The following is a 19409-nucleotide window of genomic DNA, read 5'->3' as shown; positions in this document are numbered from 1 at the left end:
GTTTGGCCCAGTTTTATCGAAATCAAACAAAAAAAGTGCATTCTTGAGAACTCGGCTGTTGGAAACACCCAAGTTTCACCTTAGCAGCTTTTGTTCTCAGAGTTCTGCCGTGTGTTTGTCTACAAACCCTCCCAGTGTGTGTTTGCTCTCCAGAGGATCAACCTGCAACCTCCTTTCATCACGTCTGTAACTATAAAGTTACACAAAGTTTCCTCAGAGCAAGACAAGTGCTGCTCGCGTTTCTATTTGCCTTCGGTGGATTGATTCGACTCGACTAAAAAGAGCCCAAATGGTTGAAACAGATCAATTAAAAAAATAAGTGAAAAAAAGTCAAAATATGTTGAGTAAAAGGGTGAAATAGATAAAATCATATACACAAACTTTACTCAAAATGTAATTAAATGCTTCTTATTCTCAATTGTTATTGAAACTTTCTAAATGCATTATATGATACAGTTTTAGATCAACATCTTTGGATATCATTCTCTATTTTAATACTTAATACATGAAAATTTCTCTTGGTTGCACTCACACACACACACACACACACACACACACACACACACACACACACACACACACACACACACACACACACACACACACACACACACACACACACACACACACACACACAGAGCTCTGTTGGGCCAAAGGTGATTCGGTGATTTGGCCCCTCCAGTAAAGTAAACAGTGTGATGCAGGTTCTCCACCCTGCTCCTCCATCACTCCAGTATAAAATGAGACATAAAGCAGAGTTCATGTCTCTGGGTCCAGTTCACCAACTGCTGCCATGTTTGTCGCTCCTCCAGGTTATCAGCCAGTCTACAACCCTGTAAGTATTCAAAATAAGTCCATTTGCACTGCTAACTATGTAACATGATTAATATGTTTTCCTTCCATCCAGCATCATTAGTAATGTGTTTTAGAACAGCATCAAATTAATACCACTTGTCATCAATTTCTGCCAGCTTAATTTATTTATTGAATTTATTCTTACTTCCTGCTGATAAAAGATGTATTATATTACATTAGAATATATTTCAATTTACATCATGTCGAAACCAAACAAAGACATTATGAAGTGAAAATGCTGTGTTAATGTCTTTTTCTCTGAATTATAAAAGTATGGTCTGAAGGAGAGATTGTAGCTGACCTCAGTACCATTCAGTGAAAGTACTTAGAGTGTTCATTGAATCTTCACAGACGTAAAGATCAACTTATGATGCAAGAAATATCAAATACCCTCCGAAACCTAGTCACTACCTACATTTTAACTACTTTACACAAATAATTTGTACTATACTATAACCATATGAATATAGGATAAATCCACATTATGACAGTATTGAAAAATCACCAGCCGACAGTACTTCAGCACAGTTATGTAACATTTCCAACATTTGCAATGCTGACACAATTAGAAATGGTTGCATGAGGACCCCCATTATGAATCTATTGAATCTTCATCATAACAGGAACTGAACTGACAAACAAAATGCTGCATTTTTGAAGCTGTAAAACTTTACATTTTGAGCGGCGTGCCATCGATTAGTAATCTACGTGACTACGATTTCCTGATGTGTCTAACCTACACTGATGATGTTTATTGTTGTTGATTCCAGACTATCCCCTACCTGGGGCCGATCTATGGGGGTCTGAGGGAAGGTTCGTCCATCTACCTTCAGGGCTCCACTCCTGAAAACATGACCAGGTCAGTTTGGAAAGAAAAACAGCTCCAACATCTCACTATTTGATAACTTAATGTGTTTGAAGCTTCACAGTGTTTTCCCATCAGCAAGAGCTGGTACTTCTAACCTCGTTTGATGGATATTGACCAGTGACACCCCACAAGAGCTGCAGTTTTAGAGATTTTCTGATCCAGTCAATGTCAAATTCTTTCGAAATCGTCACACTTGCACTTGATTTCTCTATGTAGTACCTCAACAGTGAAGATCAAAAAATGTAAAATTCACCTGTAACAGAGGTAGTATTGACTTGACTTTAAGTGGTCATAATGTTCTGGCTGATTGGTGCACATGCATGTTTTAAAGCTCCATTTAGGTTCTTTCACATCAGAGTGAAGCTGCTTTCTTTACACTGGTGGGTGTCAATGGAGACCCGCCACGTTTACAATGTTGCACCTCTTCTTTGTTAAAATAACCATGTTTCAGTTTTTTAAAAATGCTTTTACAAGCTGTTCCAAGACAAAGCACACACTTCCCATACCTGACTGTTTCACTCCATCTTAGGCTCCTTTGTTCGGGGGGACTTTTTTTTTTATCTTCCTGTACTTTGCCGCACCTGCACTGTTTGCTTTTCTTCGACACTGCAGTAACTTATTAGTTTATGGACCAAAGGCCAATTTTTTACAAAGTTTTACCACCTGGGTGGGCCAAGCCTGCCATATATTTTCTGAAAGCTAACAGTGTCAGGTGTCTTAAAATACCTTTTCAACTTGTTATCTTTTAGAAATTACAGCTTGGCAAAGATCGGAAATTGCAATATTACACATTTCCTGAAAGCCCATAGCCTGGCCTTCAAGATTACATTATGTTGGCAACTGTTAGATGTATGTGGTGGTCTCGAGAGTGTGTTAAATTAAATCATATCCTTAATCTAGCGCGTTTTTTTGACATTGCCCTTGACCTTTCATGATAGAGCGCCATCAATGAATTCCCCATATCAAATAATCTATAAGTAGGCCTTTATTTCAAATGTATATCACTTTTGTATGCTGAGCTATTGCAATTTTACATTTTCAGTTTGCCATATTTGTTTCACAATTTCTGATCTTTGCCGAACTGTAATTTCTAAAAGCTGCCAAGTTGAAAATGTTCTCATGCATTTTCAGACACCTGAGACTGTTAGCTTTCAGAAAATACACAGTAGGCTTTGCCCACCCAGATGGTACCTTATTGCCCTCTGGCCCATGGACTACATCAGTTCCAGCAGGACTGAATAATCCACGTCTTTTGCCCAAACCTGGCAGGTTTTTTGTCAACCTCCTCTGTGGAGAGTCTGAATCCAGCGACGTCGCCCTGCACTTCAATCCTCGCTTTGACGGATGGGACAAAGTGGTGTTCAACACTCGCCAGAATAATTCGTGGGACTCTGAGGACAAAGTCCGCAGGATGCCATTCTCCAAAGGCCGGGACTTTGAAATGGCGATCATGATCACTTCTCACGGCTTCCAGGTCAGAACAAACTCACCGTACAAACATTTTCATCTGGAACACTGAACTTCTGCTGATTTTCTTTTTTTTTAGATTCATGTTACTTACAGTTCCATTGTAACAATGATTCTTAGCAATAATTCTGATGATGTTGAAAAGTCTCACTCTTACCCTGACTAATCGAACCATATTACTAAGAAACATGCATTTGGAGGATGAGCGCTGGAGTCTGTGTGTTCAAATGGAAGAAAATGTCAAATTCTCCCTGTCAAAACAGTTCTATACTATCAAATACTTGATTACTATACTCTGTCATGACATTACCATAAAGAGGTAGTGTGGCAACCCTATTCTTGTACTATAGGATTTTCACCTTAGGCAATGGTAAAATATGTAAGTATGCAATGTTACTCATACTTAAGTACAACTTCTATAATCCAACCTCCTTCTTTTCTATAATTCAGAAATTCATAATTCATTACAACACTATTACAATCACAATTTTAATTCATGTTCAAACCTTATTCATTAATCTACCCAATTGGAGACAAAACTCCTGCTTTAGATCTTCATTTCGTCAAACCTCAAATTACCTGAGGGTATTTTTCATATACTTTAATATTTGTCTGAAAAATGGGACATAAACGTGAAGATTTTAAATTGAATTGAATTGAATTGAACTGAATTGAATGCTGGCTTTTAAGTAGAATTAATAGCTGAGTATTCAATAGCTAGCTAGCCCTATCTACTATTTGATTACACTTACTCATTAGTTCTTTCAAAATTATTAGTTACTACTAAAAATAGTAATTTAACCTTGTACTTTAATCAAAGTACCATATTTTCCACACTATAAGGCACACCTACATTGATTGCCTTAATCACAACTTTGTTCATATATAAGGTGTACTGCATTATAAGGCGCATGGAATAGACCAGTGATCAGCAACCTTTATAGCTCAAAGCCATTAGGTTACATTTTCCACTGATTGTAACACCCAGAGAGGTGCACACACTTTATTTTGATAGTCCTACCTGCAGCCTATGCCAGGAGGACACTACACACAAAACCTTCTTCACTGCTGGTTGACAACTTACAACTAATAAACTAAACTACATGAACTAAGCAACAAAAACACAACACAACACAATTATTACCGACACCACAAACCAAATATAACCCCCAATAATTGCATTTAAAACACCACAAACAGAAACTCCCATAATTCATTGCAGCTATCGGCTGCACTGAGGAGCTCAGGATGCAAGGCATGATGGGAATTCATGTTTTGTGTTGTTGGAGGTTATTGTGGGTTGTTGATGGGCTTGGTGTTGTGTTGATTGTGTTTATGTTGTGTTTTTGTTCCCCACTTTAGGGAGTAATTATTTCATCTAGTTTATTTTGGTTTGTTAGAATGTTGGTGTGCAACCATGAGTGATGAATGTGTTGTGTGGAGTGTCGTCCGCTCTGAAGATCCGGTAGCGAAATTGGTTGTCAAAATAAAAGCTTCTGGTTGTTCGGTTTTCAAATAGAAGCCTTGAGTAGAACATTTTTTCCATATATAAGGCGCACCGGGTTATAAGGCGCACTGGCAGCTTTTGAGAAAATTAGAGGTATTTAGGTGCGCCTTATAATACGGGACTTAAATACATTTGAAATCCTAAAAGAGATTTCTTATTTTTCCCTTAACCTGCGTTAACATTGTATGAAATTATATTGTTTAAAGGTGTAGCCCCCTGACTACCAGGAGAAAAAAAGTTATCTGATCACAATTTTTTTTTTTAATTGCCTAACATTTGCAAGGTAATTAGAATACTGAAAATATTTTTAATGTCCTCTGTACCAATATGAGTCATTTTACTGTAGTGAGATGCAGTGGGTGAGAGAACCAGGTTTAAAAGTGTCCAACACAGAGGACAAATTTGAACTACCGGTAGTCAGGAGGATCTATAATTTAAGGAAGTTGTTTCCTTGCAGATTAAAGTGAATGGAAAAGACTTCTACACCTTCCCACATCGTCTGCCTGTGGAGAGAATCCGTGCGATGCAGATCGGAGGAGACGTTTCCATCCAGACTATCAATGTGATCGGGGTGAGTGTTGAACTCCTCCACATGCTGCTTGGTGCTTCGAAATGACAATGAGGATTTCTGTGTGTGTGCCAGGGGGCAGGGGGAGGCATGAATCAGTATCCCGGAGGAATGGGAGTGAGTATAAATAATTATTAAAAGCTAAAAGCTTCAGTTTGTTTCATTTTTGCTGAGTTTGAATGTTTTACGTTATCAAGCAAACACAGATGTCTTACATTTATGTCATTGCTTGTCTTACTAATCTGCTCTGATAAAACACTGACGTGTCCAACAACACTGCACATTATCTAGTTAATGTACATAACATTTTCTCTTTCGATTTGTTTTCAGGCTGGAACAGGAGGAGGGATGGGAGGAAACATGGGAGTGAGTAAGACAAGACAAGACAATACACTTGCAATTTAGTTATCACAGTAGTTCCACATGTCACCGAAATATGAATTACAAGATCAAAGAATAATATTTCCAAAAAGTTTGTGAGAATCAAAAGAAAAAAACAGGTAGACAGTAGTAAGAACTGGCTGAGTGAAAACCTGTGTGCGTGTGTGTGTTTGTGTGCATGCTTGCGTGTGTGTGTGTGTGTGTGTGTGTGTGTGTGTGTGTGTGTGTGTGTACAGTAGGCTTGCGTTGTTTGCTTGAATTTGCACATTTTTACTTATACACTTTTCAATGTATCAGTATGTCTGTGTTATTTTGTTGTCGTTGTTGTTGTGACATTTGAATCACTTTGAATTCCACTTTCAACCCCCCCCCCCCCCCCCCCCCCCCCCACACACACACACACACACACACACACTGACACTCACACACCTCCTGCTCTTCCCCCTTTCAGCAAGGACAGTATCCAGGAGGTTGTTCTGGGGTGAGCTTTGTCTTTTTGCTCGCAGTTTGTAATAAATATCACATTAATAGAAGGATTATGTAATAAAGGTGTTTTCCTGCGTACAGGGAGGATACCCTGGCGGGATGGGAGGAGGAATGGGAGTAAGTCTAATTTTTGTTTATTTTGACATTTGGATCAGATTATAACAAATTATTATAAATTAAACATCACATCAAACAATTTTTTATTTTCCATCAGGGTGGATATCCAGGAGGAGACATGGGGGTAAATTAATTCTTTGTTTCATGTTCTGTACAAAACATCTCATGTACATGTACATCTCAAAAATGTTATTATATATATATATATATATAAATAATTGAGACATTTATAGTGTTGTCAGTTTTGTTTTCCAATTTCTCTTTAACCATTATTGTATATTGTATAAATTAACCATTTATACAATTTCAACTGTGATATTTATGGAGAAATAATAAAAGATGACAACATTTTGTAATCATATATATTATCGTCATCTGATTCTGTATTTTAATTTTTCAAAAATTTTTCTTCACAGGGTGGATATCCAGGAGGCATGGGAGGTGGCACAGCGGTAACAAATCATATTATAACTTATATTTCACTGGTAAGATGTATTTATCTTTGTGTTTAATCACATTTGTCTGTTTGAAAGGGAGGATACCCCGGATCACACTTACCGGTGAGATGACTACATCTTCAATAAAACTGAAACATTTTGTGTTTTGACTTCAGCCTTCTTCTATTGTTTTGATTCTACCTCCAGAGTATGGGTGGACAGCCAGTCTACAACCCCGTGAGTACAGTTGGTGTCACACTAAAGTGAAGTTTAATCAGTGAAAAAAAGTGAACGTTAATAATTTGGTACCAAAAGTCCATTTGAGGTCACACCTCTTTGGGTTATAGGAGATTCAGATCCAAGCTTTGATTGTCACGTTTCACTTATTGGATTGACGGTTAAAAAGAACTAAGGTTGGAGAGCATGTTAGTCCAGTTTTAGTGGCCTTGCACTTCAGATACATTTCAAATGGATTATAAGATCTTTGCACACAACGATCGGAATCTGAATTGGCTGAGGCACATTTCCAAATATGTTGTTAACTTCAATCTCTCCCAGACACTCCAATCACCTGACGCTGGTTACTGGGTGTGTTCAGCAGCAATTAAAGAATATTGGAAAACACCCTCCCTCGTTGCACCCTTGAATGCAAACTTCTCTTTTGGATCTTATTTTGAACATTTCCTCTCCTATTTATGTGTATAAAACACTCCTATAATGTGAAATGGTTGCATTATATATCCATATATTCTTCAGTATCCTCAATAACATGATTTTAAATACATTTTGAGGTACTCAGTGCATGTAAGTCTTGTATTAATTTTCCTATTTAATATGCTTTATATTCATTGTACAACACTTATTTAACATGTACAATACTGACCACGTCGCTCAGGTTTATTTTCTGTGTGAGTTTTCTCATAAAAATACCCATAATTCACTTTGTTGTCGTATTTCCTTTGTGACGTGTGTTTCCAGCCTGTGCCGTACTCCAACATGATCCCAGGAGGGATGTTCCCTAAGAGGACCATCATCATCCGAGGCATGGTGTCCCATGGAGCAAATGGGTACGTGTTTATTGTGGTTCATTTAAAAAAAAGTATTGTAATAGAATCAGTTCCATACAGAGTAGCTCACTGCAGTAAGAACGATTCACCTCTAACATACAAGTCTCCAATGCAACACAGTAGAGACTCTTTCTTGTCGTCATGTTCAGATTGTAACGCAGTTTTGTTGGTGCAGATTGAGCATCAACTTCAAGGTGAGTCGATCTCGGGACATCGCCTTCCACATGAACCCCCGAGTGAAGCAGGGCATCGTGGTGAGAAACAGCATGATCGGAGGCAGCTGGGGCCAGGAGGACCGGCAGCTCAGCATGAACCCCTTCAAGGATGGACAATACTTTGACGTGAGACTTTGCGGTATTTCTGTGTGTTTTGGATATTATGCAGTGGTTTGACTGGGCTCTCCGTGTCTCCCAGATGTCGATTCGCTGTGGAAACCAGAGATTCAAGGTGTTTGTGAACGGCCAGCACTTGTTCGACTTCTTCCACCGCCTGCAGTCCTTCAGCGATATCGACCTGCTGGAGATAGAAGGCGACGTGCAGATCTCCTACATCCACTTCTGAGACGGACCTGCTATAACACTGCCAATTGATCGATGGTCTCTCATGCTTTATCTCTTAATGCTTCCCATCTGCTCTATTGTTTATACCTGGTTAACTGAATTAATAAATCTATGAACAGCAGCTTCTTTTAATGAGGCCTAGTGATAATTCCATCGACATTGAGGGCAGGTTAACCAGGACAGGTCCATCGCAGAGTTCACACACAGAGAGAGTTTTTAATTTAGTTTAATTTAGACAGTGCATTTTTAGATTTCTTTTTTTTTAGAAGTGGCAGTCAAAGTCTGATGATATCAGTCTCGGTGCAACATGACCCTCCTAACTCCTTCAAACGCAAGCCACAAATGTCTCCTCTGTCTCCATGGAAACAAAAGAGCTCACATAGCCCATCATTCATAGCAGCAACTACAATTTGAGTTATGTAACATTTTGAACTGGTGCTTGTGCTTCGTCTGACTTGCATTAATGATGGGAAAGTTGGAAGTTCCTGAGGGATTGAATCCAACGGTAGTTAAAGTGAAAAGCGATTTCATCATTTTGATGTATGGAGCTAACCAGCTGCAACATAACTGTATCATTTGTATACATCTAAGAGTAGTCTATGCATACTATTTAATTTATAAACTTGAGTTCATACATGTATTGGCTTTTGAAGGCAACAATCATGTTGTCAGGTTAAGAATTTTATGGGGCAGCGTTTTAGACCCTGTTATTGTTGTAACTTGGAAATTGCATAATCCCAACAGATAACTTTCCAAATTTCCATCTGAATGAACATTTATAATCACTTATAAGAAGCCCACTTGATTAAATATGAACTGTGGTAGGGTGAAAAATAACTTCCAACTCAATCAAATTCTAAATAAATACAATTACAAATAAATGTGACGTGTGGTTGATATTATAGACTCAATAATTCGTATAATATAGAGGACGAATCAAGTATCTTGTGAATTCTTCCAACAAATGTGAAGAGGGGAATCTGCCCTCCTTAATTATTTTCACTGCATGTAGGGATAAAAATCCATCTCCAAAAGCATCGTAGCTGATCGTATCCGTCCTGACGTCATGTTTCATAAATCAAAGCTCGGGAGGAGACTTCACTCTTACATGTACATCTTTATTTCTATTGCAAAATACTGTGGGTATTGTATAAAAAAAAATCTGTTTACAAATCATGGCAGTGACAATATATAAAGGCAGTTATGGTACAATCTTCTCCCAGGTAAAGAAAATAAATGGAGAACCACAATCTATACACACACATCCACTGCAATGCACAATACTGGCTCAATAAAGGCACTTGATACGGCGGTGAAATGCTGATGTTCCTGGCTGCTTGAAGTGTATTGCAAAGAGCTTGTGCTGCTTTTGCTGATTGGAAGATGTTTTTAGAAAAATGCTCCAAACACAGTTATGACACAACGAGGTGTGTGTGTGTGTGTGTGTGTGTGTGTTTGTGTGCGCGTGTGTGTGTTTGAAGTGATGCAACAGTTGAATAGTGGCTCTGTCTCACACCACTGTCTGTGGCTCACAAACACATTGGGAATCTCTCCGAGTGTAAAGTACCCAAGGTAGTGCACATGTACAGGATTTTTCAGTAACGCTGTCTGTAAGCGTTCCTTTAATGTACAATAACTACAGCACCACGATTTAAACTCTGTCCCCTTCCCAAATAAACATGTGCAGGAATATGATGAAGTCCATTCACTAAAGCAGCGAAATACATATAGAAATAAGTGCTTGCATGATTCAAAGTCGCAGCTGGTGAAGTTGGGAGATCTTCACTAACATTTCCAGCCACTGAGTGCTCCTCCTAACAGACTTCTATTTACAGTGCTGAACCTCTGCGTGAAATTTCCCGGCTTCGTGATGTCAGATGATGAGGTTACGCATCTTTACCTCGTCTCCAAGTCTGTGCTCATTTATAGAAAAGAGAAAAACTCTCTGCTCTGTGATGTTTTTCTCCTCGACCGTTATGAACATGCAAGTTGTCGAATTAAACATGAAAATGGTGATGGAGAATAATGTACAGAGGACATTTTAAAAAGAAAACATAAACGAGATACAAACTATAAACAAACTGATGCAAAAACATTAGTGCAAAGTTGGAGAAATACAAAAATCAGCATTATAAAAAGGTGTAACAACACTGTGCTTGAGACAAAAAGCAAAAGTAAAGAGTTCATCCCATCATGTGTGTGTTTTTGGGTAACTCCATCACGTAAGTACGTACACTCAGTCCACCTGTACCTCTGGAGATCGTTTAAATCCTCTCGTACCTCCGTCCCTGCAGAACAACGTCTCAGATTCCTGAGAAACACCAAAGACGTGCAGATCACTTGAATCAGGACTCGTCCAGTGAACCCGTCAGTGAAAAAACACTTGGAAATGGATCACTGTGCTTTAAAATCACAACTCGCAGGGAAAGACTCCTGGGGAGAAGAATCTGACTGTCTGGATTCCAACAGGATGTTAGTGTGTTAGATGGAGCTCTGATTCACAGATCTTGAGGCCCAGTGCCTCCTCCCACCTCCCCGTAACTCACTCCAAGTCATTTTTGGTTGAATTCCTGCTGTTTTTCACAACGACATCCCCACTAACATCTGTTGGCCTCCATAAAATGACTTTCTGCGCTTGTTCGAAGCTTCAAGTTGTCTTCTTTTATCGTCTGCTACTGCTGTAACTGCTAGACTTGGACTGAAACATAATTTTTCTCAAATTCAATTCATCTCCAAAAGAGTTACATTAAATGATGTGATATGATGGTTTCCTCTCATCCCCCAAACTCAGGCCTGCACCGCTGATCTTCAGCTCGAAATACCAATGTGTACTTTGCATATCCACATTTTCTTAAAAATGTTAAATTCCATATTGCTGTTGTGAAAACAACTGTATGCTTGTATTTTCTCCCAACTCCAATGGGGAAACAAAACCCATCATATTTAAGTAAAAAAATAACCAGAATCAAACTTAATAAAAAACTGTGACTTTGAGACTTTCCACCAACAGCGACTCTTTATAAGCTTGAGAATGAGGATGAGGCAGCAGGTTAAAATTGAAGGTTATTCGGCTTGTTATTTTTGACCTTATCTGCACAAAGAGGAGAGTTTCTCCATGTGGGAACAGTTTCCTCTCCCAGATTGAGCTTCTCTTGTTGTTCACAGTTGTGTTGTGGTCCCCTGGCTTCAAGCGCACGTCGGTATAGTTAACGTCAGCATAAAAGATGTGAATGACTGTGGTAGATACAAGGTTACAAACTGTTTTGGAAATGCAGAAAAGCATCAAAAGCACTGCAGGCATGGATATTTAATGTACCTGCACCAGAGTTGTTTTGAGTTAAAGTGAGATTGGCTTTCACAGCAGGAGTTGGCTGTTGGAGTGAGGATGTTGCTCGCGACCACGAGCTGCAGTTCGAGCGTCTGGGTTGCTCTGTGGGTTCAGTCTGGCAGCATCTGAGCTGGTTTTCACAGAGGGTTTGTCTCTTTCTAGTTTAATCGCTCTGCTGTCTGCGGGTACAGAAAAGTCTTTTTATTATTGCTTATTGATAGAACCACTGGGAACGTGCTGATTGTGCTGCGGAGTGTTTACTTCAGTCTCAGTGGTCGGCTGTAACAGAGCGCCTCCTGGTCTTCAAAGAGAGAAAGAGACAAAGAGACAAAGAGAGAGAAAGTGTCCCGATCCTTCACTTCGCTGGAATGCTTTCGGCTGTGTGTCTGTGCAAAACATGAAGAGGCACTTGAGAGTTTCTGACAGCCGGATCTCGCTCTGGGACTGGGGACGGGATCGTACGCTTTGGCCATGACCGGTCTTGTCTTTTTGCTTTGTGCTTTTGAATCCGTCACTGCCAGGGCACTTTTCTGGATCCGTCCCTGTCGTCCAGCAGCTCCACTGTGGGGGTGGGGGCCGGAGTGGGGTTGGGCGTGGAGTGGCAGGACGGCTGCAGAGGCAGAGTGGCCGTGGAGGACGACACCGGCATGTCCAGGCTCTCCAGGGAGTCGGAGAGCGCTCGGCTGGTGTCGTGCTGGGGACAGAGGACGTAGCGGTTGGGGTGGTGGACCTCCACCGTGGTCACGGAGTCCAGGCCTTTCAGGCAGAGTGGGGACGAAACCCCGAGGGGGTCCCGGCCGCCGACGGCCCCGAGCTCCATGGACGGCTCGTCCATGTTGACGTACAGAATCTCGTCGGGATCCTGCGGGTCCGGTAGATCGTCCAGGGCTTTCTCCAGCTCGCAGCGCAGGGACTCAAACGACGGACGGTCCTTTGGACTCAACAGCCAGCAGGAGAACATGAGCGCGTAGCTGGAGAGGACAAAGGCTCGTTAATAATGCGTCCAATGTTACAGATACAAGCTTAACAATCTGAACACTTGACCACAATCAATCTTCATTGCATGCTTCTGCGTTCTGTGACTCACTGCACATCGTTTGACACTTGGAATGTTTTGAAATCTTATTTCTCGACATAATAGATGATTTTTAGTCCTTAATTCTACAATATAATGTTAAATCAAGATTGAAAAACCTTATTTCAAGATTTCTCATCAAGTAAAATTGACTTGTTGTATGAACAGATAATTCCACCAGTTGCATTGTAATAAAATGACTTGCGTATATTTACCTGTACGTCTGTGAGCAAGATTACGTCAAAACTACTGCACAGATTTTATTGAAAGTTTCACCAGAGATATAGATGAGGTCCTGGAAGATTCCATTGAATTTTGGAGATCCGCAAACTTTTTCTTTTCTCTTTTTTTGCTGAATCCAGGTCAACCTTTGGCGGACACCGGAAATCTGTGACTGGTCCTGCTGTAAGTAATTTACTTCTCGCAATTTAGTATTTATATCTCGTATTCAATAACATAAAATAAAAAATTAAATTAAATATTCAAATGTTTTTATTAGAGCATTTTCCGGCAGTATATAAACACACACTGTAAGTATACAATCACATCAATTTATTTTCGGTGATAATGCCGTAAGAAAGAAAACATTGTTTAAAATTGTTTAGGGTTCCGGTGTCTGACATTCCTAGAACGATCATCTTTAGGTCAGGAACTAGTTGAGTTTTCAGGATTTCAGATAGTATTCTAAAAAAATATGTATCCGGTAGTTCTGAACTTTGGGGAACAACGCAAAACTGCGTAGAAGAGTATCGTTTGCGACGAAGCATCTGTGTGGAGGAGATCTCAGGATAGATGTGCCATTTCTCCGGACCGAGCCAGTTTGGCGGTGTCGTAAGAAGGCTGGTAATGACAAGCCTCCCTCCTTTCCAGATTTGCACAGATGGTTCTTGCTAATTCCATGCGTTTCTTAATCCCACGGAAAAGGTACTATAATTGAATTTAACTGTTTAAAAAATGATTTGTAGAGAGACAGAGGAATGTTTCAAAATAAGTAGAGCAACTGAGGTAAGAAAACTTTTTAACTCTTCTACCTCCGTCAGAGCCTCAATCATCACCACCTGGACTAAATTACATTGATACTTATATTATATCATATATTTCATATTTCATATTGCATATTGCATGTACATATACATATATTTATACATGTGCAAGTACACTATTACTATTGGTATTATTATTATTTTTATTATTATTACTGATATATATATATATATATATATATATATACAAAATATATAATATATATATAAAATATATATATATATATATATATATATATATATATATATTGTTGTTATTGTTATTTTATTGCTACCATATTGTTATTGTTATATTATTGCTACCATTATTAGTAGTACTATACACGAGTATTATACACTATTATACACTATTTCACACTGTTATTATCTGTATTATTGTTATTATTATTACATAATTCCTACTTCTAATGGCTCTGCCACTGCACCTTACTATTTATTTATCTTGCTTTTATCTCGTGCTTATTTCTAAGTGCCCATGTTCCGTTCTGTGCTTTACTTTATGTCTTATACCCAGATATTTTTGTATTTTTATTTCTTACTTTTATTACTATTCTATTGTATTTTATAATATTCGTATGTACCAGATTGCTGCAACAAGACAATTTCCCTTCGGGGATGAATAAAGTAATTATCTATCTATCTATCGATCTATTTTAAATTGCATTTAGTCTGCCAACTAAAGATATTGGGAGCGTCTTCCAGAACTATATATTAGTTTTCAATTTTGAGATTAATAGAGTAAAATTTAACTTAAACAGTGAAGTGTATTCTCTAGTTATTCTCTGCTTTGTTCCCCTGTGCAGGGTGAACCGTCAAGACAATGTTTGATTAGTGAGTATTTGAGCTTTAGGATTACAAGGCAAACGTTTGATCAATGAGATGAATTCATCAAGGTTTGAAAAAGACAAAGCCATTCTATCTGGTCGAAAGCTTCCTCTGCCTCCAACTATAAGATAACTAATTATTCCTTTGACCTAATAGCAGAATAGATAATAATAATGAATATTCGCCAGAGATTAAAAAAGGAATTTGCAATTGCAGTCCATGAACTTCATAAAACACACATTTTGTGGCTTTAAGGCAAAAACAGTTTTTGTAGCATTTACTGCATGTGTATGTGGGAAAACCAGCTGAGAAGAAGGGGAAAAGAAGAATGGGAACACACATGGTCTTAGTTTGAGGGAAAACTGTAAACTGGCATCGATTATTACATCCCTTCCTGCTGCATTTGCATCAGTTGGTAAATCGCTGTGTTTAAAGCGGCTTCTTCTGTTTCTTCACATTTCAATACTGTTGCATTCCTTCTGGTTCATCCATAGTTGGTGGTTTAGCTCAGCCCTCTTAAAATGCACTTAACAACACTCTGTTTCAACGTTGAGTTTTATTGCTCATAACTCATTTCAAGTGGCTGAGTGATCTCTGACTGAATCCAGCTGCTGATTGTAAGCACAGCTGCAGCTGATCTCCACGTTTGCTATGGAGGCTGCTATGCATCAACCTGTTTTTTAGTTGTTGTTGTTGTTGTTGTTGTTTGGGTGCCGCACACTGCACAACAGCAACCAGTAGTGATTCTGCACAGATATAATTCCAGAGGGATTGCTCACTGCAATGCTTATGTTTTTGGACTGTGGGATGAAATCATAGTACACATAGAAATTCCAAACTTTGCACAGAAAAGCCCCAAAGCGGGACTTAAACTTGGACTTTTCTCACTGTCAGCTCAGACACATTACCACTACACCTTTGAGCAACTTTTTCCAATTCGTTTTCGGCTTATTAATCAGTGGTTTATATACTTCACTTAGTAACTGGGGAAGCCTGAAAAGTACTTTATCTGAAGTCTTTCCTGCAGGTTATTTATCATAAAACCATGTCATGATCAGCGAAGGGTGATTTAGTGTAAAGATCGTCACTTACATGCTGTCCAGACAGTCTGGAGGTTGTTTGAGACGGTTCCCCTGCCTCAGGTAATCGTAAATCTCACTGTTTTCCACCCCGGGGTACGGCGTCTGGCCCCTTGTGGCGATTTCCCACATGGTGACTCCAAATGACCACTGAGAGAGAAAAACGCAGGGAGGGATGGGGGAGCGGGGGAAAGATTCACTAATCTTTCTTTCCTTCGCACACGTCAAGAGTCAAACACCTGTACTGGTCAAATACATGCAGTCGGTGGGAAAATGTGAGCGCCATGTTTGTCCAGGGATTTCTCGACATCCTATTTCAACACGTGCTGAAGAATGCACTTTTTTTTTTTATGCTCCCAGTGTATCAACATGTGTGTGGAAACTATCATAAAACATGCCTGCAATGATTTTACCAGCTGTTACAGCGGATCTCTGTCACAGATGTTGGTGTATTTCTGTATATATCAGTGGGAATTACAACTGATTGCATCATAATCCCGCCCTCATGAGGCTATATATCAGCTTTAAAATGTAAATACAGTTCATATTCCCCCACTGAATCAACAACAAACTCAAACTTTTCCGTAAAAAAGCTCTTACGCGAGACCCTCATTGAGCTTCTTGATCTTCACTCAGCTGCAGGTGAATCAGTTTATATACTGCTGCTTCCTGTATCATGCACCAAGTATTTTGTTTTCTTATATTCTGCTCTAAACCAGCCATCTTCACTTTAATTTAGCTCAATTTAATTCAGTCACTTTATTAATCCCCTGAGGTGCGATTTCAGGCGTCTTTAGCATAAAAACAACTTAAAACCAGCACGTAAAATATGTTCATATTGAGAAGACAAGTAAATGTAGGTTCACACGCAGGTTTGTCAAGTAATTAAAAGGTTCTTTTGTCCACTAATAAAGTGATGTAATGTTTTTATATATATTTTAGATGTTTTTTTTCCAACTTTATTCAGTCATTTATTAAAAGATAACAAATGACTGAGGTGTGTGAGGACGTATGAATGGCTGAATAACATTAATGGTGGAAAATCGTGGTGAAATGTGCAATAGACATGAAGAAAATCTGCAATTTAAAACATATAGAATTGTGTAAACTGTATATTGTTTGTCTCTGTGTCTGTATGCTGGTGTGATGATCTACAATTCATTTGGACTTTATCTCAGAACTGAACTGATCGTGTCAGAAATCCACTTCATGAAAATGGAACTGAATTAACTGAAATCAATGCAACGAAGGTAGACGAATGAAGAAAAAGAAGATCCAAATTTGACCGATCTTAACTCTTCTGTGGAGGAATTATAAACCCGAGGTATGAAACTTACCACGTCGCTCTTGGTGGTGTAGACGCGGTCAGCTAAGCTCTCGATGGCAATCCATTTCACAGGCATCTTGGAGATCCGGCCCTGTCGGTAGTAGTCTCCGTTGTAGATCTTCTTTGAGAGGCCGAAGTCAGCCACGCATACGTTCATGTTCTCATTCAACCTGAGGGAGACAATTCAGTGCTCAAACTTTGCCCCAAAATGCAAAATAACAGTTTATTTACACTCAATCTAACTAAAGCTGCAAAGAGTTTAAAAAGAGTCAAGCGGTTCTGCAGGTTCTTTCTGAAGAGTGTTTTTCTTTTCTTTCTTTTTTTTTTTAACCCACAACCAGAACACCGTGGGGAAGTGAGAAAGACAAAAGTGGAAGCGGGGATTGTGCTTACATGCAGTTGCGAGCGGCGAGATCTCTGTGGATGAAGTGCTTGCTGCTGAGGTACTCCATCCCCCGGGCAATGTCGGTCATGAACTTCACCAGCATCTGAGACGGTAGGTACTGCAGGGCAACACGGGGGGGCAATAAGGTTTGATTAATTCGGAGATGGACAACAAAACTACTGCTACAATAAGTCATTCCCGCTAACATCGATCTAACTTAATAATAGTTTAATAATAACCAACAATAACTGGCAGTGCAATAAACTACATGGTACAATAATGCTAAATCTGTGAAATAGGGTCAGTGCAGTACTGCCATATTACCCTCTGTATATATTTATATGTTTGTATTATGTCGATATTTTTCTATGCAAATTATGTCTCTGCTGCACTTTCAATGTCGACTCCTTTCTTATTCTGTTTTATAATCTTTACACCAAGAAACTGCAGCTCCGTGGAGTCCAGAAAGAATTTCCCCAGTATATTTGATCTTATCTCATGTTATCTTACTGCTGTTTTGATAACTGTGACTAATGTCGGAATTATAACTATTCATTTTAATAATTTGTTTTGTACTGTAGTTCCATAGAATTTACAATTAAAGTGAAGTTCAAATGTTGTTGTTTTTTCTCCATTTTTGTGAATTAAATTTTGGAAAGTGTAACAAAGTACTCGTACGAGTACTGCTACTTTGCTCCTCACACTAGTTTAATATTTATGTGGAAGCCTTGAATAGTTTTCTGTTGTGAAGTGAAAATGGATAACTGCAGTTTATATTTCAGCTATTTTGATTGTTAGATTTTACTGGTGTTTATTTTGAATCACTGTATTTCTGTTACAGGATCGTGGGCAGTGTCACTCAAGTTAATTGGATTTCCTGTTCCTTTACATAACAACTCAATGGCAACTCAGAAAGACAATGCGTTGATGGGAAAGGGTTGGATATTGCAACATTTGAAGGAGACAAATATCTGTACTTTCTCTTCCTTACAGTCTACAAACTGGCTCCTTCCTTCCTTTAATTGACGTCTATGAGAGAATTCAGAGTTATAGGGGAAAGGAAGAAAACAGCTGTTGGTAACATTGATGAGTGAAGCTGACCGAAGGTGATTTAATAGTGATTAAGTTACATTAACAATTATTGGTTTCCAAATCTTCCTGTTTGAGGATAGACTAGACTAGACTACACTAGAATAGACAGCTAAATAGATATCCTTTAGGGTTATTCGAAAATAAGTGTTTGATATAGATACCAGCCATGTTATTAGCATTTTTTAAAGAGAATACAGTACTTGAACTTATCCAAGTAAAGACTGCAATGGATGTTCTGCACAGTAGGGGGCGCCAGAGGCCTGATGTTTCCTTTAAACATAGTGAACTGAGTGCTCCCTCCCTCCTGGGGGAACGATTGTGTCCAGCAGCACTGTGATTCTTGAAGGTTTGCCTGACTGTGAGATGTTTCGACATCCTCTAAGAATCCTGCTTCGATTAGAGCCGTGTTTCTCAAGAGCTCTCTTCGGGGACTTATTGCGTAAAGCTGCGCTCGACTCCAAGAGAACACTTAATCAATTAATATGTGTGAAAGACAGCAGAGGCAACGCTCATAGTGTGTTTTCATGATGTCACGATGAGTGCTGCCAAGGAGGTGTGGGGCGGCGTCGTACTCAACAAACACTTTACATATGTGCTGAACTTTGGATCTGATTTTGCTGACGGGCGTTAACGTGAACTTATAAACCTCTGAGCTGTTGAAACTGCGCGTAAGTGTGTGTGTGTGTGTGTGTGTGTGTGTGTGTGTGTGTTGGGGGGATCAATATTCCACTCACTGTATTATTTTCTATGTAATTGTGAATATGTTGTTAATTAACGTGGAACTATGGGATGTTATTATGTTATTCTGTTATGTTAGCCTGGTCATTTTTGGATACAGGCCCATACAGTACAATTAATGATAAATTCATCATTTGCTTTGTGCTTATTTGGATTCAGCATGTCAATGTTGAAATCACCACCAATAAAAATAAGAACATATCT

At 39.1% G+C, this 19409-nt stretch overlaps 2 protein-coding genes across 3 annotated transcripts in view; one reads left to right on the top strand and one right to left on the bottom strand.

The window, feature by feature from the left end:
- Positions 1 to 793: 793 nt before the first annotated feature.
- LOC308139312 (galectin-4-like) lies at positions 794 to 8314 on the top strand (the record flags this gene model as incomplete). The annotated part of the gene is made up of 14 exons (XM_080508713.1): positions 794 to 835; positions 1626 to 1714; positions 2993 to 3197; positions 5155 to 5268; positions 5341 to 5382; positions 6098 to 6127; positions 6214 to 6249; positions 6347 to 6373; positions 6666 to 6701; positions 6783 to 6809; positions 6894 to 6923; positions 7665 to 7753; positions 7929 to 8094; positions 8168 to 8314. 14 exons carry the CDS (start codon positions 794 to 796, stop codon positions 8312 to 8314), a joined length of 1080 nt encoding a protein of 359 aa, XP_080364839.1.
- A 1108-nt stretch (positions 8315 to 9422) lies between these two features.
- axl (AXL receptor tyrosine kinase) overlaps positions 9423 to 19409 on the bottom strand; it is a 41280-nt gene continuing 31293 nt past the window's right edge. The window contains exons 17-21 of one of the 2 annotated variants that reach the window (XR_013936893.1): positions 17384 to 17493; positions 17001 to 17160; positions 15677 to 15813; positions 11903 to 12612; positions 9423 to 11820 (exon numbers count right to left, since the gene is read on the bottom strand). Coding sequence is in view for 1 of the 2 variants with exons in the window: in XM_080508193.1 (XP_080364319.1) it covers positions 12153 to 12612; positions 15677 to 15813; positions 17001 to 17160; positions 17384 to 17493 (867 nt within the window). In the remaining variant the exon portion in view is untranslated. Of the gene's footprint in view, positions 12613 to 15676; positions 15814 to 17000; positions 17161 to 17383; positions 17494 to 19409 lie in introns of both variants that reach the window. The other variant, XM_080508193.1, reaches the window with a different exon arrangement.

The sequence above is a fragment of the Blennius ocellaris genome (assembly GCF_963422515.1).
Source record: "Blennius ocellaris genome assembly, chromosome: 2".
Taxonomy (NCBI): Eukaryota; Metazoa; Chordata; class Actinopteri; order Blenniiformes; family Blenniidae; genus Blennius; species Blennius ocellaris.
The sequence above is the reverse complement of the archived record's forward strand: the minus strand, read 5'-3'. Positions and strand labels throughout refer to the sequence as shown.